This window comes from Lygodium microphyllum, chromosome 1, assembly GCF_053477565.2.
Source record: "Lygodium microphyllum isolate KBCC chromosome 1, Lygodium_microphyllum_v1.1.10, whole genome shotgun sequence".
Classification (NCBI taxonomy): Eukaryota; Viridiplantae; Streptophyta; class Polypodiopsida; order Schizaeales; family Lygodiaceae; genus Lygodium; species Lygodium microphyllum.
Window position 1 is genome coordinate 147,241,907 of NC_141135.1, and position 20,159 is coordinate 147,262,065.

General features: G+C 37.8%; 2 protein-coding genes across 3 annotated transcripts; both read left to right on the forward strand.

Moving 5' to 3' along the window:
• Positions 1-1,835: 1,835 nt before the first annotated feature.
• LOC148041792 (uncharacterized) lies at positions 1,836-3,735 on the forward strand (the record flags this gene model as incomplete). Its single annotated transcript, XM_087696967.1, has 3 exons — positions 1,836-2,320; positions 2,456-2,582; positions 3,040-3,735. Coding segments are annotated over exons 1-3 (1,224 nt in total), but the record flags the coding sequence as incomplete, so codon positions are not given.
• LOC148041793 (uncharacterized) lies at positions 3,702-5,909 on the forward strand. 2 transcript variants are annotated; one of them, XM_087688733.1, is made up of 3 exons: positions 3,702-5,276; positions 5,402-5,461; positions 5,581-5,717. In XM_087688733.1, the coding sequence occupies exons 1-2, from the start codon at positions 3,739-3,741 to the stop codon at positions 5,439-5,441; spliced, it is 1,578 nt and encodes a 525-aa protein (XP_087544859.1). In that variant the 5' UTR covers positions 3,702-3,738; the 3' UTR covers positions 5,442-5,461; positions 5,581-5,717. The 2 variants fall into 2 exon arrangements, with proteins under 2 accessions (XP_087544859.1, XP_087544857.1); XM_087688731.1 differs by lacking the exon at positions 5,402-5,461 and having other exon boundaries at positions 5,581-5,909.
• The last annotated feature ends 14,250 nt before the right edge of the window (positions 5,910-20,159 follow it).

Sequence of the window (20,159 nt, forward strand, 5' to 3'; positions counted from 1 at the left end):
AATGTGCGTCTATAGGGCCTTTCTCTTGTAGTGTTTATTATTCAATAAAAGAAATAATACACCATAGATACATCCTAGGACTACATCCTCGTGATGCCACACATATGAGGGTTCATCACTGGGTATAGGGAATCACACATAGAGTGAAAATCAAGCAGGGTTGAGAGTGACTACCACTCCCTATATAGGTGTTTTTGGTAGTAACACCATGGTATAGCTACAAGGCTTGATTTCTCAATAAAATACCATGAGCTATTTTAGGAAAAGGATGCATTCCATATAAAGTAAGAAACTAAGATAAACATAATATCATTTCCTCAATCTTATCATAGAGAGTGTGGATAACATTACTCTTTTGAAAGCCTTAAGATTTCAAGTGGACGTCATCTATTATTGCATGTTGAGAGCTTAGAGCTTTCTTCAATCCATACAAGTTATTTTTTAGCTTGCATATATCAAATGATCTTTATATATTCCAAGGACACTCTAGTTGCTTCATGTAGATTTGTTCCTCAAGAGAAAGTCTCCATTTATGAAGAGTAGCCAAAGAGGGCAACAACCTGATGGAGCTCATCTTAGCTAGCTTGCATATATCAAATGATCTTTATATATTCCAAGGACACTCTAGTTGCTTCATGTAGATTTGTTCCTCAAGAGAAAGTCTCCATTTATGAAGAGTAGCCAAAGAGGGCAACAACCTGATGGAGCTCATCTTAGCTATAGAAGCATAAGTTTCTTCATAATCAATAGCATACTTTCGAGCAATAACACTTAGCAACTAGTCTAGCTTAATGTCTATCGGACTACCCTTTGTTGTTAAAATTTTAGCTTCTAGATCTATCTTGCTACTAGGTGGTAGGACTTGACACAAATTCCAAGTACTCATCTTCACATTGGGCTAAGGAGGGAAGTGATGAACTATTGCTATGATATGTGTGGATGGGAGGTTAAGATATGGCTTATTGGAATGGTCCAACCAACTCTTCAATGACAATAAATGAAACATAACATAGACTTTCCCTATGGTTATAAGGAAAGGTTTGCTTAACCAAAGATTCTTGCATTATTTCACTATCACTTGTAAAAGTGGCCTCTTTGGTTGACCATGGTTGGTCATGTGTGCATCATATCATTGGTGGCCTCTATATGTTCTTGATATAAATATTACTTACTTGTTTCTTATAGTGGCTTCCTTGGAGTAGTTTTCATGGGCAATCTTGAGGTGTCCCCCCACCGTCAGGCGTGATTTCTCAAGAAAAAGACCATGAGCTATTTTGGAAAAAGGATGCATTCCAAAGATCCTCCTTCCTAATTTTAAGAAGTGGAAATATTCTTTTTTAAATTGTTATAAGAGGGGGGTCTTTCCAAAACCCCTCGAGTAAACAGAGATTAATTACAGGAACCGTATATTGTCGAAAAAAAACTAATTCCAAACCAAAACCCTCACAAGAACAGCTGATCCCTTCAATATCCTCATAGCCCACCACCCTCGGGCTAGGAACCTTGAATATTCTCATATGCACATGCTGGGGATATGAACCAGCCGCATTAACCATGAGTGGACGTGCCGGGTTCTTCTTGGGAGTTACCAACTCGCTTGGTCGAGGAAGATCTGCAGGACGGTTAGCTCAATTCAAGCAAAGAGACATGATGGATATGCATGCTGATGATTGGATTAGAAGTTTAAAGCATTGATCATCACCATCTATCTGATCATCTTGGACGCTTTGGCTTCCTTTCATTGTCTTGACGTTTTAAATGATACATCTGTTTGACGTTTTAAATGATTGCGCACTTGGCTGATCAATGGTGCCATCAAACACGCACCCGCCTCTTGATCGTCATTATTCCATAACCTCCTCTGTATTGTCGTCGCATGATCAGGAGCAACATAAGGGGGTTGACGTAGCAGCTCGTGCATGCACCCGGCCAGTACTACAATGTCCGCATTAGATCCGATCGGCGTTGATTACATTTATACAAGAGGACGGACACGATCAAAGCAGCAGCAGCCCTGCTCAAGTCCTGATCATCATGCAGCAGCTACCCTAAGCTGTAGTACTAATCACGATTCGGGATCATCCGGAGAACGATTTGATCTTCTTCGACTTACCAAAGACGTGGCGCAGGTGCTGGAGCAAAGTAGCGATCAGGGAAGCCCTAATTCAGATCAAACCGCAGCAGCTACTGTCGATGATGAATTATATGATGACCACTCACGTAGAAGAAAGAGCCTCATCAGCCATTGCACTAGCCATGAACAAGATCAAAGCAGTATTCGGTTTAGGATCAAGGGACAATGGAGCCCGGAAGAAGATCGGTACTAATTAGTACTTTAGACCTCACAAGTTTTCCTAGAATTCCAGACCAACGTTATTTGCATTCATAACAAATTACTAATAGACTTTGCTGACATTAAACTGTGTTGCATGTGTCTGTGAATTGCTTGGTATAGCCTTCTTATCCAGCTTGTGGAGAAGTATGGGCAGCAGCATTGGTCTCGCCTAGCTCGACACCTTACAGGGCGTAAAGGAAAGCAATGCCGTGAACGATATCAGAACCATCTCAGACCAGATATCAAGGTACGTACTAATATATCCCGAAACGTTCAGCACTGCTGGAAAATCCCTGTCAGAAGTCATAAACTGAAAAATCCCTGTTAGAAGTCATAAACTATAATCAGAAAACGTTTCGATACTTTCCCGTGTCAGAAAAAAAGAGCTATTTTCCCTTCTTTTTCTCCGTATTGTCCAACATCATGAGATTCTTCCACCCGGGAGGCACCGCATCACAGTAGTTCATGATGTTGTCGTAATTCAAAATGTGGGAATTATAGTGCCAATTTGTCTAAAACTTCTTGTGGATCATGGCTCAACAGGCCTCACAGGTCTAGACTGGTGAGGGATTCAAAGCCATGTTACTATATTTAACTTAAACTGGTGTTACATTAAACTGAACCTGAGAGTGCTCTATTTGTGAGCTGTATAAGAAGATCAGCCAAAATATTCTTGTTTGGTGGTGTATTAAATTTGTGTGCAGAGAGAGGATTGGACGCCTGTCGAGGAGGAGGCACTAGTGACTTACCACAAGCAGTTTGGCAACAAATGGGCCGAGATTGCGAAGTTCTTGCCCGGCCGGACTGACAATGCTATCAAAAATCACTGGAACGCCACCTTGCGCAGGCAAGACAACGCAAAAAAGCACAAGAAAGGTGCGCCAGCAGAAGGGGGCAGTCCTAATAACACCTCTGTGCTGAGGATGTACCAGCAGCAGCTCTGTCTGCTCAACAAGAACAAGAATGTGATTAATAACATCAGTCACGAACATCATCAACATGAATCATCGGTCTTGCATAATCAGGATGCAGCTGACCCTGGAGCTCTCCTGATACTGAATAATGTTGATTCAGCTGATATTAATGAAGATGATGAGAATCGTCACACTAGTCAATCTGCTACTGATGATCAAGTGGGGCAGCAGCTACATTTAGCAGAGAAGTCAAATACTGGCAAAAGCCCAGTTCATGAACCTCCTTGCAGTGGTATCACAAAGTGTCCTGAAGCTGGATCGAACCGGCAAGATGATCATGATGATGAACAGCGGCCTGCAGGAATTCTGTTGAGCTCCCTCCAATCTGACCAGCAGCTACTCTTCCAGACAAGTTGCTTGGGACCAGATTCCCTAGTCGATGTGCCGTTCTATTCCTCTACCAATTATGATGATCAGAGTGTCCAGCTCATGAATTTTAGCAGCCAATTAACATCGTCTATCCACTGTAGTACCAGTATGATCAGCTCCTGCTCATATTTAGAATCAAATACAGCCATCCCGCATACCACTATTAGCTGCTCTGCAGCCATTAATGTAGCCATAAATTCTGACGGATCGATAATGTCATGGCCGGGATCAGAAGAACGAGCTGGAGAAGAATATGGTCTCAGCTTCCCGCTAATTGTCGACGATTTTTCCAGCTTGATGCAAGTTAAAGGTTCACCAGTATTGGCACAGATAGATGATCAGTACTGCTTACAAACCTCTGCTGCAATGTCTGCATCGATACTAGCACCTGCTAAAAGAGTACTTGAAACATCTCATGATCCGGCCGGTACTGTTAGTTGTCAAAGAAACGACGTTCTCGGATCACCTGCCCACAGTACAGTGTTCAATTCCTCCCATTTATACAACTTAGCTGATCACATGAGCTTCGACGTTGCGAAATCTGGCACCGGATATAATCGTAGCTGCAATAGTATGATTGTTGGGAACGACAATATAGGGGAGACACATCGCGGCGGCCAGCTTCCTGCCTTGATGACCTGCGACTGTGAATTAAGTACGATTGGACTCAGAAACACAGCCCTGATCAACCCGTTGTTACTGCAGGATTCTATCACCAATTCCCAACTAGAAACGTCTTCAATGGCCTGCACCATTGCACAGCCAGGAGAGGTAGTGACGACTAATGATTCATGTCGCAAGAAGGACTGCCAGCCGCAGCTAGGCTACATTGGTGGCGACAGTATCAACTTCAATACGATGGATTTCCAAATGACAAGTTCTTTTGGTAAGGAGTTGGAGGCCTGTGATGAGTTTCTCGCAGGCATCTTGACTAGCGACCAGACATCGATTGGGAGCCGAAGCTTAATTCAGAATCTGCACTCTAACTCCAGCTTCAATAACAATATGCAGTGCGATCAGAGTATGTCGCAGGGAATCGTGCAGGAGCCCCAGAAGAGCGTGATCATCACTCCAGATTTAATGGCATCCATCCTGAGTACAGATGTAACTCAATTGATAAGCAGTTCTACCGATGCAGTCGGTGATGATCCATGGCCTGCAAACAGCTCGAATTTTCAATTAGCTGGCGGCAATTATTTGTATCCGCGGAAAGACTTTGTTGAGCTCGTTGCTGGGCCACTTGACACAAGGATTTATCTGGAGAGGATCAAGTGCTTATTAAATTCAGCTCATAGGAACATTACTGGCAGCAATAGCCAGGAATTATTGTTAGATCTGCATGATGTTGAAGATCAACATCCAGCAGCCGCAGCTGGCCGAATAATATCGTCCACGGACTCCATTTGTAATGTCGTGGAGGTGGCCTCGTACGCATGCACAGTGCCTCATTTTGGGAGCAACGGCTGCAAGATCGCAGGGGTGGAGTTTAGCCACAGCAACGTCGAGGACACTTCGATGGTCGAAGATCGGCTCAGGAGTCTGTGCTCCCAGATACGACAACAATGGCGCCAGCTCTTTTGTATCTCCCTGGTTCACAGGTATGGATTCATACCTGGTAACAACAGCACGCCTGTCCAGTAAGTGTGCTTACACACACACACACACACACATGTATGTATGTATGTATGTATGTAGAGCACACTTTTAACTTGGACTTTTGCAGGAGGGACTTTCACATGCAATGTATTCATTGTTTGCAATAAAACAGCTTCCACATTTTAAGGTTTTAAAGCCTCCTCTTGAGATCTTTGCAAATTGCAAAAACATTAAGACTCATTTTTTGTGATTACCGAATTCTTAAATTGCTACCTATCTTTTCATCTTGGTTTCTCATTTGCCTAGAATCGGGATGGTTGGAGCTGGAGAAGTAAGTGCAGTCATGGTTGTGTCAGGACCTAATTTCATGGAGGCTCTCAATGCCTTGCAATTTGCAGTTGAAAAACTAAGGGATGATGAGATTTTGAACCACTCAGAAATTGTAGAGGTGCTTGCAACCCAAGAGCAAGATTAGATGTATTGGTTTGTTGTCATTCAATTCTATGACCAATATATACATCAATAGAAAATAAGATACACTACTTCAAAATAGCAAACAAAGTAAGCTTTGAATGTATTGTTGGCCTAATCTCCAAGATGCCATATTGAAGAGTTTGCATGACATATTTCCCTAAGAAGAAGTCTGATGTGGCAATGTGAGATTGACTAAAATTGGCTTCAAGAATATGTAAACTGCTTGCCCTCTTCTTTTGGGCTTTATGGGGGCTAGTTTTTGAATATCATATATGGCCTTTTATTTTTACCAACATTTCAAGGGTTAGTTGCAATAATTGCTCTTACACAATCATATCACATAATCATTGCTCTTGCATGGTGTCTTTTGTGGTCTTTACCTACTCTTTTATTCAATGCTTGTTGTTGATGTTTCTTCTTTAAAAGAAAGGGAAGATGTGAATATGTATTACACAAAAAACAGAAGAGCCATAACATCCATATGGGAGTTCGGACTAAGGACAACTTTAGATGAGGTAAGTTTGTCACCGCGAGTAGTGTGGAGAAATCCTTCCAACAATGGAAACTTTTTTGGTGCTTGCATATTTAAAATGCCAAAAAAAAAAGTAAGTACTTAGAGGAATTTCCATAATTCCAAAAGGCCAAAAGTTAGGGCCACTAAAATGTTCCATTCCCACTTTGTCTTTCTTTGTTATTCTATAGCCAGTTATACTTCATTCAACCATTTGTTAATCACAAAAATATGTAGTAAATAATGGGTTTTTATAAGAAAAACTCCTCCAAAGCCTACCAGTGACTTCTTGCACTCACATTTTCACACTGTAGAGGCGAGCTCAAGCTCACCAAGACCCACGTACCTCTTATAGTTCAAGTGTTTCAAGAGAGCAATAATGGCTACCTCTCACATAGCTGACATGCTATCCCTCTCTACAAGTGTAGTGAGCTTACCTTGATGCCCAATTGAGTTGCTTGCTCTCTCAAGCACTTCGATAGCTCTACGATTTGTGATGCAAGCTCAAGCATCCTCAAGCATCTTCCTCCAAGCTCCATCCTCCATAGCCACATGCAAGATGAGAGAAGAGAATTAGAGAATAAGAGAAGAGAGGAGAAGGAGGAGGGCTTCTCCTCCAAGATCCCTCACCCTCACCCTCACACACTCCCTCCCTCAAGCACTCACAAGCAAGCAAGAGAAGAGAAGAAGAGAAAAAGAAGAGTCCACTTTACCATACACCAAAGAATGAGCTCTCATTCACGTTTTGAACTTTATATACAAAACCCTAAATTCCTTTTGGGTGGTCATCCCCTTATCCCCTTTTTCTTACATGGTTGGCCATGGCCTAGGCTCTTTTTTTCATTGTCCTCATTTCTTTCTAGCTTAGTCCTACTACCTATTCATCGTTACAAATTGCATAGGAGGGAGCCTGGCGCTCTTTTACAGAGGTTTTGGCTATGCCTTTATATTTAAAGGTGTGCCTTCTTGCTTGTAGCTTCCATGGTTGCATCTTGTACTCCTGATGGGTCCACTCTCTTGTAGGGCGCCTTTTCCTTTTTTTTGCATTGTGCTTTTCCTCTTGATGCCTTGTTTTTTGCTTCCTTCGCTTTGTAGTAAACACACACAATCATGTGAATTGGATTACTATGAGCACATTGAGTGAATAGTATTGGTGGCTATTTGGATGTCATATTAGAGACCGCTACTCATGTGAAGCTATTCTATATACATGAGAGAGAGAGAGAGAGAGAGAGAGAGAGAGAGAGAGAGAGAGAGAGAGAGAGAGAGAGAGAGAGAGAGAGAGTGTGTGTGTGTGTGTGTGTGTGTGGTAGTATCTTGAAGTTATTAGTGGAGCACCTCATGAGGGTGGTATCCATCCCAAAAATGCATTTTTTCCCTTTTTCTTATGGTGCTGGTGATTAGATTAGATTAATGGCTTCTATATGCAACCCACTTAGGATCAGTTCATATGAATAGATGGTCTTGCAAATTTGAGAGTCTCTCTTAGGATCCACTCTTTTAAGAATCTTAACAGGATGATTTCTCAATCAAAAGTTATTCTTAGGCCAATGTTTCTTCTTGTGCTAAGTGCGAAAAATGCAACTCATCGTGCTTATTATTCAGTTTCAAATATAAGATATATGTAAGCAAATTAAGAACTCTGAATAAGTCGAATAAGTCTCCAAGACGATTTGAGCCTTTGATGGATTAATTTGAGGCGTATAAGTTGGATAAATTAAATCCACTTGCACTTAAGAGGAACTTAGGTGTCCTCATCTTGAAGAAACAAAGAGAATTCCTTATGTGACTTTTGATAGTTGATCCAATATAGTCAACATACAATGTCCCATTTCAAGGATTAACTCAATTTCAATGTCAACCTTTAACTATGCTTTAGTCTGATCTTTGTTACAATGATTACTAAGTTTGGAAGTCTTAATTTTTTCTTGGATCCCAGGTGTAAGCACTTATTTTATGTAGGCATAGTAGAGGGGACCATTGATAGTTACCCAATGAGATCATTATAAGAATATTAAAACTACATTGCAACAATGATGGACTAGATCTAACCTAACACTAGTGTAGGTCGATTCAACTAGTTCTAAGGGCACTGTACCCTTGGGACCAAAGGGCAGTTAATCAGAACAACCAATTTACACTTGGTTTATGGAGACTATTACTTGCTTCCATGGTCATTTGACCAATACCTTGCTCTACCTTTCCCTTAAACCAAGGTTAATTAGTATCTAACATGAATCAAATTAGTTAGTTGATGCTTGTAAAATTTGGAAAAGCTTGCCATGTAATTGGATCCATGCATCAATAGGATGTAATCATTATTATCATATCCATCCCTTTTGAATTGACTTAGATTAGCCTTTAGTTTCCAAAAAAGACACAATATCGCAGTATAAAATGTATTAAAGAAACTTCCTTAATTAGCTTACTAAACAAGACTAATAATCTCATATTATCTATGTACAATATAGCTCCAATATAGAGACAACCAATATATCCATTTTAAAGCAACTCTTTTAACTTAAGTTCAATTTCTTTACTTTCAAGTTCTTACTTGAGCTGGGAAACTTCATGTCTAGCTCATATCCAGAGTCTAACTCGTCTCAAATTTACTCGTATTTAGAAGAGATTTAGAATTGGGACTTTCAACACCCTAAGATATTAGGCTCATAACAGCTTGTTTCCTTATTCTAGGAAGGACCATGGAAATCACTAGTCAAACATTACAACAAATGAAGGGTTTACTGATTGTAAATTTAACCATTGCTATATTTTCTAAAAGTAGTGTTGAAAGGTATGCTAGTACATCCATTGGTATATGTAATGACATGCATAATGATGCACTTATTGATGCACATGTTACATGTTGTCAGCAAAAATTACCTACAACTGAAACTTTCCAGTTAATGTTTTCTTGCATGGAATGAAATATGCTATGGAAACATTCCTCATCATGCAGACAATGACCTTATCATAGTTATCGTGAAGATAATTACTTGGGCTTACTCCCATAAAAAATCATTAATGTTTGGTGGCCAATAATGCACAAGCATCACTCAGGCTACTTGTGCAAGGATTTACAAGTAATGCTTACCCATGCTTACATTAGATTTGAACCATCTAATCCAACCCCACTAGGTTGCACATCTTTTCATTTTGAGTTTATGGACCATTCTTCAATTAGAATGGTCCATAATTTCCTAGTATTAGTCCACTTGAGATAGGCAAATAATTGCATTTGTGACTTTTACTTAACATTAGGTAGGCTTGATCCTTCTTCACTCTTTTGAGAGGTGATCAAGGCCAAGAAAATGCTTCTTGCTTCCATCTCTATTCATCAAGCATCCTCCCAACTCCTTCTCTAGCCTCTACCAAGTTGAGGAACTAAAACAAAATAAAATAAGCAATACACTACCTTAGACATTAAAATTAACTTGGTTACCACACTAGATCTCCCTCAAGGCTTAAGGGAGCATCCTTCCATCTCTTAATTCTCTCCATCACCTTGTCTTCAATCAACGAGGCTTTTTGCTTCATTTTGATTCCCACTTCCAAGGGACAACCTAAGTATCTAAAGATTTAACCCAATCTAGTAAATTTAAAACTTAGTTATTTCACCCATTGTTCTAGTTCATTCCAGCTTAACTACACCAACTCTTTTTTGCTGATGCTAATCACAAAGCTTGATATTGTAGAGAATTGATTATAAACCTCAAGAAAATTTGTCACAGATTCCTTCTTAGCTTTGATCGAGTTGGAATTATCATCACTAAAATAGAATACCATCAACCATATACTAGCATAAATTTCAAAATTTTCTTGATCACCACCAAACAGCCTTGGAACATTAGGGAACTGTTGTTCCATCTCCTTATTCTCTCCATCACCTTGTCTTCCATCAATGACGTCTCTCTACTTCATTGTGCTTCTCACTCCCATGGGACAAGCTAAGTATCTAAAGTTTAAAGTCTATCTGTTTTGCCAACTATTCTAGTTCATTCTAACTTTTAAGTACCAACTTTATTTTGTTGGGATTTATCATAAAGCCTAATATTGATGAGAATTGATCATGAACCTCAAGAAAGTTAGTGAAGTATTCCTTCTCAAACTTGACCAATTCAAAATTATCATCTACAAAGAATTGCATTGCAAATACAACTTTCTACACCAAGCAATAGACCTTTGATTGTGCCTTACTAGATCTTTTTATCAAATCATTCCTTGATTATGGTTCCATAACTAAGGTAAAGCAAAGAGAGGTAATGGGTAACCTTGCCTCGCTAACCTCTCAAAGATGAAGAGCTTGACATCTACACCATCAATGCTAGACCCTTGCAATTGAGTTTGGATCATCCTCACAAAGACTTTGTCAAAGCCAACCCTAGCCTTGACTTCTATGATGAAGTGCCATCAAGAATATAAAATTAAGCACATCATGAATCTTTTTGCCATATAGGAAACCATGCTGCTTTGGTTTCCATTGTGAATTTAATCATGCAAGCCATTTCCTTGGCTGCAATCTTCTAGATCACATTTAGCATTGTTAATGGCCTTAATTGAGAAACCTTCCTCCTATCCAAAGACTTAAAAGTTGAATTAATCTAAACTGTGGTTGATTGCTTTAGAAAAGAAGCCTTGGACTTTCATCTTATTAAACAAAAGAGCATATAACCCAGAAAGAAAGAAAGCTTTCTACAACAATCAAGTGATTTTTCCTTCTTTGTCTTCCAAGAAGGCATCTAGTTTCTTTGTTACAATTCAAACTCAAGCTTGGACTCCTACCAATTATACTAAATAAATGGTCAAAGTAATACATTCAATATGTTAGTTTTACTTCCACGGACATTATCTTCCCTATCTTCAATCATTGTAATTATCTCCCTTTTTCTATTCACTTTCAGTGGATTAGAAGGACGCTAGCGACGAGGCAGCGGTTGTATGGTCAAGTACCATCTTCCTTTCTGCTACATCTTCATAGCTTCCATTGTGCTTTGCTATTGGCCTCTAATGTATTCCAATCCTTAAAGAAATTACTATACTATCACATCATTGAGGGTACCATCAAGGTAGAGCACCATGGAGCCCCTAATTCTTACACTACTACTTTCCATCATTAAAAAATTTCAACCCTTATTCATACCATGCTTCTTGATTATCTGAATAATGGAGTTATGACTCCTAAGCTAGTACTAGATTAGTCTCCTCCTCTTTTAGCTCAATGATGAAGCTCTTGTCTCCCAACAGTGATACATTGAAGTGAAAGGAGGGAGATCCATTATTTAAACTCATCCTATGATGTTTTTGTACATGTAAAGTATGAGCATGCAATCTAAGGATGAGACATCGGAGACTAGCTTGATCCTGCAATCAAGTGCACAATCCACTAGCCACCTTGATAAAAGTAGACTCAATTGAGTTTAGTAACACTCTAAGTAAGAACGATTTGCATATTATGCTAGATAAAGGGGATTGCTTCCAAAAGTGATCAACTCATGTAATATGACAAGATTTTTCTACTTCTCCCTATCCAAAAGCAACATTTTCCCTTTTCATGTGATCTATCCCTTTCTTGGGAGGTATAATGTCCCATTGTGTAGCTCATATCAATAAAACAATGTGCAACTTAAAACAAATAAATTAATGTGTGAAAAAGATGTTCAATAAGTGTTTTTGATAATGAAATGCAAAATCTTGACACATTTGTAGATTTATATATTATTTAACATGAGTGTAATTGTAAAAAATTAAGCTATATAATTAAAATACAAAAAAACACACAATTTAAAATAGGATGCTTACTATTATATTTGGAAAAAACTAATTGCTCTTCTTAAAAAATTTGTGACTCTACATTTTTTTTAGCACGTTCATTTGATATTGGGAGTATCCTAGGCTTTGCTTGCAAAGAAACATGGAGGAGAAGTTCTTTTGGTGGAATAAAGTAATGGGAGAAGGGAGTGGACAAAGAAATTTGAAGTTTTCTTTTTAAGTGAAAACATGAGGATGGAAAACAAATTGGCTTTTTTGAGAGAAATCACACTCAACAAGGGTCTAAACTTAATTCAGAGAGATAAAAAAGAGGGAAAATGAGAAAAGCATGTTGGGCTCTCTCTTCCCCTCTCTCTCCCAAAGATCTATATGAACCTTCTCCTTTAAGTTTAAAAATATGCATTTCATACTTACAAGAGAAATCAAATCTTGGAGGTGGTTGAACCCAAGATTGAGAGGATTCCAAATGTGTTATCAATTTGAGATGAGACAATCGATGCTACTTGTAGTCTCTGGCTGTAAGTATCTCCACAATATTTGTGCCTTCATGTTTGTTGATTTTCATGCTATGTCAATTGATATCTCTAGTACTCTATTTACACTATGTCTTCTTCTAGCCACTTACTCTAAGCCCTTGTTTATGTGAATTGAGCCTAGGAGGTGATTCAAAGGTAAGTATTGTTTTAAGGATTTGATGTGGCTACTTTTTGTATTTCATATGTGACAGCCAGATGGAAAATAAATCATGGTGATTTAGGCCATTGGGGTCTCCACATTAGTGCACCAAGAGTGCAACTTAGCAACTTTTGGAATAGCTAGGAACTCACTTATGGAGGGAGGGTCATATGCCCTGTGAGATCTAGATATTTTACTTTTTTTAAAATCCACTTAAGTGCCTTATAGGGTAAAAGACAGAGTGGTAAGTACCCATGTTATGTAGGACAGCCTTGGAGGTTCATGAAAACTTAATGAGCTCTAAGCTCATAAATGCCATGTGAGCATAGAAGGAGTGCATTCACACATGGCCCAACTTTATGAGGTTGGAAGGTCCCATCCTAGGTTGGACATTTATATTCTCTTGTGAGAGAGATGGATTTTGTTCCCCTTATGGGAGTGATGATATTGACTAAACTTTATAAATTGATATGGAATTACTATTTTTCAAATTGTTTGTTGTGTGCTAAAGGTTGTAATAATAGACATTATGTAGCGAATTAATAAAAGGAAGTTGCTTTTATATATAAAGCAATATGGTAGCATCCCTTACTTAATTAGATAATTAAAACAACCAATTAAGGACTTGGTCCCAATAATCAATTGCCTATGATTCTTGCAGACTTGATAAGTCATGTGACTTTCCTAAATACTAGATAGGACTACTAGAATCTGACTTCCCAAATTTGAAAGGATAGAATCAACTTAATACCATTTTAGGGGACTAGATTGTGGTTGAGTAGAGGTCCTAATAGCCATGGGAGTTTAAAAAACAACTCCACTCTTTGAACCAAGTGTTGTGTTAGCTCACTCTCACCTTTGATTAGCTACGAAGTGACCCTTCTTAGGTGGGTGCTAGATTGTTGTTCAGGGTGATCATGCCATGCTTCCCTACGAAGTTTAGAGTTCTCATGCCCAACTTAGTCTGCTATTTTTTTAGGTGAGATTGGATGGAAATGCATATGGAGTTGAGTTTTGGTTTACTATTAGACAACTCATCTAGGTTTATAGAGGAGGCACCTCACATGTAGTATTAGAGCAATGGTTAAGAGATAATAGATTGGAAAATAAAAATAACTAATTGAAGTAACGACATTTGTTTGACTTGAACTTCTACTGATTGCTTAGTACATGGACCATGTCCAGTAAGAAATTAGAGATAAGAAGGCTATCTAGTTGAGAGACATCTTCCAATTATTAGGAGGTCTTAAGCTTAAATGACTATTCATACTGTCAATCTGTGCTTGAAATCATGGAGAAGATATGTATTCATCTAGATGTTTTACAACCTCATTAAGGCAAGTGTTATATGACTTTTGGCCACCTAATCTATAGCACACGAAAATCTATGAAGGCCAAAACATCCTACTCCAATATGACTTATACAGAGTCCACTAGGTGGAATGGCTTAAGTTAGTTGATATATAATTTTTGTATGCTTTATATAGGGAATGGTTGTTAGATATTGGCAATGTGCTTGAAACATTCTGGGTCTATTAGCAAATACTTCAGATAGTACCATGTAAAAGAATAGCTATAGTACCAAGAATGCCTATGTTTGGAACTAGATGTTGAGTTATCCCTATGATCCTACGCAATATATCTGTCACACTAGAGAGAAACTACCAACTTATGAGGATGTAGATCTTGAACAATTCTATAGAAAAGATCCATCAAACAATTGATGTTCTAGTAACTCAATTGCTACTGACGATTTTTGTAAGCGGTATTACATAAATATAGTGAATGCTTGTTATTTTATGAGAACTTGAAAAATGTACATGTGCTTAATTGCTAGGTTGATAGGTACAATGAATTAGAATGTAATAAAGACAAAATTATTTAGTTATAATATACAATAATGCAAGGAACAATGTGCTTCATAGAAATGACAATGTAACACAAAATTACTCAATTATAAAGTAATTACAATGCAAGGAATGATGTGTTTCATAGAATTGATAACATACAATACGTAAAGTGCAAATATTGAACAAAAGATGCATTTTACAAAACAAAATGGATCTTTTATGAATTGCAATGATCATATGATTTTGAATTGCATGCAACAATTTAAAATTTATTAACAAGGAAACATTTAAGTGCAATCCACACTGCTTTAGAGAAATAATGAATTGCAATTCTTAACATGAAAACATCAAATGACAAATTCTCAAAGAATCGAAAGAAAGTCATTGTAGACATGCAATGATCAAATGTTTAACATGTGCCAAATTGCAATGTATGAATATGGGAATTGCAATGTTTAACATGGAAACATCAAATGACATCTAGGATTCTTGAATTAAAAAAAGTCGATATAAACTCGCAATGATCAAATGTTTCTAAGTACATGTGCCAAATTGCAATGTTTGAACATGGGACTGCAAAATTACATTAGTATTGCAAAGTGCCATGAATTAGAAAGTGCATTGTAGCAATGAATGATAAATGCAAAGTACGGCAACATAATTTAAAAAAAGTAATTGAACAAATGAATTTTTTTGGATGAATCAATAGTATGATATTTTTTTTAAAAACAATTGAACAAATGACTTTTTTTAAATGAATCAATAGTATGATAATTTTTTTAAAAACAATTGAACAAATGATTTTTTTTGGATGAATCAATAGTATGATAGATAAATTTCTATTCTAGTATCATCGTAGACAGGGTATTTTGCATACAAATTTGAACATATGTGTATCATTGTATAATAAAAAATCATTTGCACAATTGATTGAGATAGCATAAATAAGATTGCAAAAATTAAATTCAATACTTTTTTTAATATAGTAGGAATTAGATCTAAAAATGTTGGCGCAGGTGAAGAAAGCATTGCAAGAATCTATGAACATGTTATGAAACCATAGCACAATTGCTTTGGCATGATTTAATGAGCATGAATAATTGTGCATGTTATGTGATGAGTGTATCAATTGGCATTGCACAATCGATTTTTATGAATCAAATAGCATGCTATACAATTGTAGCACAATTGATTGAGGTAGCCAATTGACATATCATAAGTTATTTACATGAATTAATGTCGAGCATGCTATGCAATGATGGAAAAATTGATGTAGAATGATTCAATGAGCATGAACCAATGAGTATGATATGCAACAATTACATTGCTTACCCTTAGTTTCAAGAAATCGAATAGCGTTCAGAAGATTGGGATGTTCTGGAAGCTCATAGTTCTTAGACTTAGCTCCCTAATAGGAGCAATCCTATCAAGTGGGATAACCATATATAATGATCATAAATACATTTGTTCTTTATTACAAACTTTTATGCTTTATCTTGTCTCTCCAAAGGGTCTCGAGCCACTTTTATAGCTTAACATGAGTTCCCACATCTTCATATAGGCTCACATCTAAATAAAAGTAAGGATGAACCTTGAACCCTTCCCTAAGTTGGACTCAAGTTGAAACCTTGAACAAGTCAAAATATGTTTCTTCTCTAGGAGGTCTCTCAAGACTCCAATATAAGTGAATGACAAGCAATTGCATAAATAATCTCAAATCAAAAATCATTTCTTTAGCCCATGAGCTGTCTCTTTCTTTGTGTCCATCTCCACCTCATTTGTCTCACACAAGCTCCAACAACCATCATGTCCATCTCCACCTCATTCTTCCCACACAAGCTCCAATAACGATATGTACATGTAACTCCATATCAAAACTATGAAACTACAAGTGGAGTGGTGTCTATCAAATTATCCAACCTTATAGAAACTACTTGATGCCCTTTGAAGCATCTTTTTCATCTCTCATGTTGTTAATGGAAAAAGGTGGAAGACAATGTCAAAGGCATTTTTGGTAAATTCAAAGAAGGTCAAAGGAGGTCAAATAGAAAAGTGTTGGAATTTATATTTTGGAGGATAGTTATTTGTCGAGCTTCATTAGATTATTTTTTACACTTGTATTTTGTTCATGGACACACCATATTTATTATCATATTATTTTGTGAGATCTAGGCACACTCATGTACATTGCAACCTGTAATAGGTTATGTGTGTTGTAGCTATGGAAGAGTAATTGTAATAGTCTAGGCTAGGTCCAATTCATCTAAGGCTGAAGCATTAATTAGATAGGACAAGTAAAGAGTCCACAAATCATAAAAATATGGGTGGGGTGCAAGCCCTAACCCTAAAGCTAATTTTGGTCTATATAGGGTGAAACCATTGTTTTCATTATCCATATTGATGCCTTCATGATGTTGAAGGCTTGTTAGTATAGTATTTGAGTAATTAATATTATTATTATATTCTTCATCTTGTGCAACCATTGCTAGAAAGTGAGGAAGAGAGAGAGTGAGTGTGTTTGAGTGAGGGACTCGGGATAACAAAGTTCTCTTCATGTCTTGCTTTTCTTCTTATTTTTCTTTCCATCTTGGTAAGAGGTTGAGTTTAACATTGTGCATGAGATTATGAGATTGTGAGAAAGTGAGGAATCTAGTGAGACGAAGCTCTTCTCCATCATCATCATCATCGTGTCTATACTCTACTCTCAACATGGGTGTGCTTGATGGTGGTTGTGAAAGAGTAGAGAGGGAGTACGAAATCTAAGACCATAGAACCACCTTCAAGCATTTAAGCTATCGAACTACATGGGAAGGTAAGTTGGTGAGTCCAATACACCTTATCACTAGTCTCGTGTTCTTTCTTGTCTTGGATAGGTAGGAAGAATGTATGGTCAGTTAGAGTTTGGAGCTCTATGACTATGTGAGAGATAGTTGACTGAAGTGGTTGAAGCTTTTGAACAATGGAAGTCTGTTTAATGTGAGGTCCTAGGTCCTAATTGTTGTGTGCTTAGCCTAACATTTTGGTTTATTTCTATTGCCAAGACTAAGGATGGTTTAATTGTTGAGGTTCTTGCACTCCTATTATGTGACCAGAAGACTTGATGCTAGAGTGTGGATTGTATAAGTGGGGTCTAGTTATTTGTCAGTGCTTGCAGCTTGCATACTCTAAAGCGTGCATGACTAGGTAGGAGGGATTTAGGTTGTGGAGTGATAAGAAAGATTGGAATATTAGAAGATTATAAAATTTGAAAAAACACAAACAATACTAGGGTTTAGAAAAAACACAAATGAGAATTTATTTTATTTTTTTTAATCCAAACTTTCTTGGTCATGAGGTCACATCAGTCAAGTTGCATCACTTAAGGAAAAAGCAAGGTTATTGATTTAAGGAAGACAACACAATCTTCTCCTTTTGATCGTGTTTGTGGCAAAGCATTTTGGTGTAGCCTCATAATCTCCTTGACAACTCTAAGAGGCAGTGTTGTCGCAACATGCAAAGGGCCTTAATCATTTTCATCAACATTCATGGTATCCTCATCTGCAACAAGCAAAGTATGATCTCCTAATAGCATTTAATCATTGATGAGGAATTCTTGTTAGTTGCTTTGTCCATTTAATGGTTGTGAAAGCATTGTGTCACATCGGTCTACAAACAACCAATGGGGATTGTATTGCCTTGCAAATAGCATGATTAGGATTGCATGTTGTGGCAATCACTTGGACATCATGCTAAAGGATATTAAAGGTGGATCTTTAGATTTGCATTTGTAGTGGGTATGACTAGGGTTGCATAATTAGGGTGGCATGTTAAGCCATGTCCTTGATGTGAGTATTTACACCATTGTCCTTGATTATTGTGCTGGAAGTTGAGCCACCATTTCAGTTGTTGTGTAGATGACTCGTGTCCCCTACCTCAATTACTATACTCCTGTACTAGACTATTGAGCACCCATGCATGTGGGCTTAGTGGCATTTGCACTCGAGAATAGTGGTCCTAGAGTAGTCATGCACTGCACAATCAATTGCCACCTCATGTAGAGTTATGGACTCATTCACATGCAATACAACACTTGGATCCATGGTACTTAGGTTCCAATCATGTAGTTCATATCCACTCATGCACATTAGGATAGTTTTAAGGCACTCATGCACTTCACTGCTAATCCACTCATACACATTATATAAGAACGCTTCTACATATTGATAATCTTGCACAACAAAAGTATGCATGTGAAGATTAGGTAGTTGTATGCATTTTAATGAAACTCATTTGTGCATATAAAGATAAGAAATCATGCACATGTTGGATTACACTCGTGCACATGTTGATTAATTCACTCATGCATGTGTAGGTCACAACACTTGTGCACATCTCAAGTAGAGCACTAGTGCACATAGGGTGGAAACCACTGGTGCACACATAGAAGTAAGCACTCATGCACACATAGAATTAAGTACTTGTGTATGCTAGTCTAAGGTCACCCACCTTGCGCACATAGAAGCAAGCACTAATGCACACATAGGATTAAGTACCGATGTACATTAGACTAAGGGTACCCATTGTTATACATTACACTTACTAGTGCATGTCACAAAAGGCACTTGTCCACATTGTTAGGGTTTGCACACGTGCATAAGAAAAAGTTAGAGGTAACTTGTGCATAAGTAAAGTGCTTGTGCACAACAAGTTAACTAAGGTTGAGGCGCTCAATCACTTAGTCTTAAGGGGTACTCATGCATATTGGGCTAGGGTACTTTTGCACTCATGAGGAGCACTTGGTTACAAAGAAGCATTAGAACTTATATTCTAAGAACACTCTCTCACACAATAGGAAGAACCCATAAGAAGACACCCCTCCATACCATTTAAGAGGCATTCTTGCACATACACTAGTCTACGTTAGTACTCGTGCACACTTAGGGTGATGACTCAAGTACCCTAGTGTTTGACATTACATGTAGATTTAGTGCACATTATCACCATAAGTACAATACTAGGGCACTTAATATGAGAACCCCAAGTGTTAGAGCTACATGCTTTGATATGTAAAGACTCACAAATGACACAATGAAATAAAATTTGAGAGAGGCCAAGGATTAGGGTACTAGTACTTTTAGTAAGCTTTTAGATCATGCAATGAACACCCAACAACTAGCTATGATGAAAGTGAAGTTAGATGGCATTTGGCATATATGCTCATGAATGCAAAAACAATAAGGAAGTCTCATGACTCCATCATTCAATGTAGACTTTTTTATCACATCGATTTGCACAGAGTGGGAACTCACATGGCCCAAACCTTGCTAATTAGAATGGAAATATATCCATTGAAAGAGATTAAGCAAAAGCAAGGGCTACAATACTAGTACTTTTAGTAAGCTTTTAGATTATGCAATGGACACCCAACAACAATTGACTATGATGAAAGTGAAGTTGGATGGCATTTGGCACATATGCTCATGAACGCAAAAACAATAGGGACATCTCATGACTTTGTTGCAAACCTCGTTCAATGCAAACTTTTTTATCACACTGATTTGCACACAATGGGATATTTATCACACCAATTTGCACACACTTGAAAGTCCCCCTCATATCCAAGTAGC

Coding starts and splice junctions, on each gene's coding strand:
- LOC148041793 (XM_087688731.1), top strand. CDS start 3,739: ATGAATTTTAGCAGCCAATTAACATCGTCTATCCACTGTAGTACCAGT. Junction 5,277..5,580: donor TGTATCTCCCTGGTTCACAG/GTATGGATTCAT, acceptor TCATTTGCCTAG/AATCGGGATGGTTGGAGCTG.